Raw genomic sequence first — 2,500 nt, forward strand, 5'->3', positions numbered from 1 at the left:
CAGTAGAGCGGCCTTGACGGAACCCATACTGGCGATCAGATAGAAGGTTGTGAAGTTATAGATGTTTAAGAATCTTCCTGTTGAGGATAGATTAAAAAACTTTAGATAGGCAGGAAATTAAAGCAATAGGACGGTAGTTTGAGGGATTAGAACGGTCACCCTTTTTAGGAACAGGTTGAATGTAGGCAAACTTCCAGCAAGAAGGAAAGGTAGATGTTGACAGACAGAGCTGAAAGAGTTTGACTAGGCAAGGTGCAAGCACGGAGGCACAGTTTCGGAGAACAATAGGAGGGACCCCATCAGGTCCATAAGCCTTCCGAGGGTTTAGGCCAGCGAGGGCATGGAAAACATCATTGCGAAGAATTTTAATAGGTGGTATGAAGTAGTCAGAGGGTGGAGGAGAGGGAGGAACAAGCCCAGAATCGTCCAAGGTAGAGTTTTTAGCAAAGGTTTGAGCAAAGAGTTCAGCTTTAGAAATAGATGTGATAGCAGTGGTGCCATCTGGTTGAAATAGAGGAGGGAAAGAAGAAGAAGCAAAGTTATTGGAGATATTTTTGGCTAGATGCCAGAAATCACGAGGGGAGTTAGATCTTGAAAGGTTTTGACATTTTCTGTTAATGAAGGAGTTTTTGGCTAGTTGGAGAACAGACTTGGCATGGTTCCGGGCAGAAATATAAAGTGCATGAGATTCTGGTGATGGAAGGCTTAAGTACTTTTTGTGGGCCACCTCTCTATCATATATAGCACGAGAACAAGCTGTGTTAAACCAAGGTTTAGAATTAGAAGGTTTAGGACGAGAAAAAGAGTGAGGAATGTATGCCTCCATGCCAGACACTATCACCTCTGTTATGCGCTCAGCACACAAAGACGGGTCTCTGACACGGAAGCAGTAGTCATTCCAAGGAAAATCAGTAAAATACCTCCTCAGGTCCCCCCAACTAGCAGAGGCAAAACGCCAGAGGCACCTTCGCTTAGGGGGATCCTGAGGAGGGATTGGAGTGATAGGACAAGATAAAGATATGAGATTGTGATCGGAGGAGCCTAACGAAGTAGAAAGGGTGACAGCATAAGCAGAAGGATTAGAGGTCAGGAAAAGGTCAAGAATGTTGGGCGTATCTCCAAGACGGTCAGGAATACGAGTAGGGTGTTGCACCAATTGCTCTAGGTCATGGAGGATAGCAAAGTTGTAGGCTAGTTCACCAGGATGGTCAGTGAAGGGAGAGGAAAGCCAAAGCTGGTGGTGAACATTGAAGTCTCCAAGAATGGAGATCTCTGCAAAAGGAAAGAGGGTCAGAATGTGCTCCACTTTGGAAGTTAAGTTGTCAAAGAATTTCTTATAGTCAGAGGAGTTAGGTGAGAGGTATACAGCACAGATAAATTTAGTATGAGAGTGACTCCGTAGTCGTAGCCAGATGGTGGAAAACTAGGAAGATTCAAGAGCGTGGGCACGAGAGCAGGTTAAGTCGTTGCGCACATAATCGCAGCATCCAGCTTTGGATCGAAAATGAGGATAGAGAAAGTAGGAGGGAACAGAAAATGAGCTACTGTCAGTTGCCTCAGACACCTGAGTTTCAGTGAGGAAGAGAAGATGAGGTTTAGAAGAGGAGAGGTGGTGTTCTACAGATTGAAAATTAGATCTTAGACCGCGAATGTTGCTGAAGTTAATGAAGAAAAAGTTGAGGGGGGTGTCAAGACACTTAGGGTCGTCGACAGAAAGGCAGTCCGACCTGGGGACATTTATGGTCCCCTCCCCAGATGGGGACTCTGAGGCTGGTGTAGGAGTCGCCAAGATGATTTTAAAATTTTTGAGTGAAGGGTGTGTGTGTTATTAGGTGCTTGTAGTTTTGTGTGGAGGAAGAGAGTTGTCTTTAGAGGGCAGGCTGTGACTGCCCCCTTGTGTTGTGAGACACAAAGGGAAACGTTCAGTGAGGTCACAGCTGGGTTTAATGATAAGTTCACAGCACCCCCTGAACAGTGCTTTAGACCTCACTGGGAGTAATTATCGTTTCGGCAGGTGTCTACTGCCTCCTCCTGCTTTTTTATCATTTATGTATTTGTTTAACTTTTTCTTTCTTTCCTTGCTTTACTTGACCTGACGTCTTTCTTTCTTCATTCATTCATTCATTCTTCATTTATTTATCTCGTTCATTCATTCTTTCTTTCTTTCTTTCTTTCTTTCTTTCTTTCTTTCTTTCTTTCTTTCTTTCTTTCATTCATTCATTCATTCATTCATTCATTCATTCTTCATTTTCTTTTCTCCTTGACCTAGCGTCTTTCTTTCTTTTCCTCCTTCCTTTCTTTTTTTCCTCTCTTTCTTCCTTGTTTTTCCTCCTCTGCATGACCTGCCGTGACCTCCCCCAGGGACGGCAGTGGACGAGGGGTGTGCAGGTGGGGGGTCAGTCCCGGGACCTGGCGCGCCTGGCGGTGTGGTACATCGCCACCAGGCTGGGCAGGGGCGTGGCCATGTCCTTTGTGCTGGTCATGTTCACTGTGCAGTTCA

General features: G+C 45.1%; 1 protein-coding gene across 4 annotated transcripts in view; it reads left to right on the top strand.

The window, feature by feature from the left end:
- LOC135090014 (uncharacterized) overlaps nucleotides 1-2,500 on the top strand; it is a 16,824-nt gene that overhangs the window by 10,543 nt on the left and 3,781 nt on the right. For all 4 annotated transcript variants that reach the window (XM_063986226.1, XM_063986227.1, XM_063986229.1 and 1 more), the window contains one exon: nucleotides 2,362-2,500. This exon is cut by the window's right edge and continues 75 nt beyond it. In XM_063986226.1, the coding sequence (XP_063842296.1) occupies nucleotides 2,362-2,500 (139 nt within the window). The remainder of the gene's footprint in view (nucleotides 1-2,361) is intronic.

The sequence above is a fragment of the Scylla paramamosain genome, chromosome 34 (assembly GCF_035594125.1).
Source record: "Scylla paramamosain isolate STU-SP2022 chromosome 34, ASM3559412v1, whole genome shotgun sequence".
In the NCBI taxonomy this organism is placed as follows: Eukaryota; Metazoa; Arthropoda; class Malacostraca; order Decapoda; family Portunidae; genus Scylla; species Scylla paramamosain.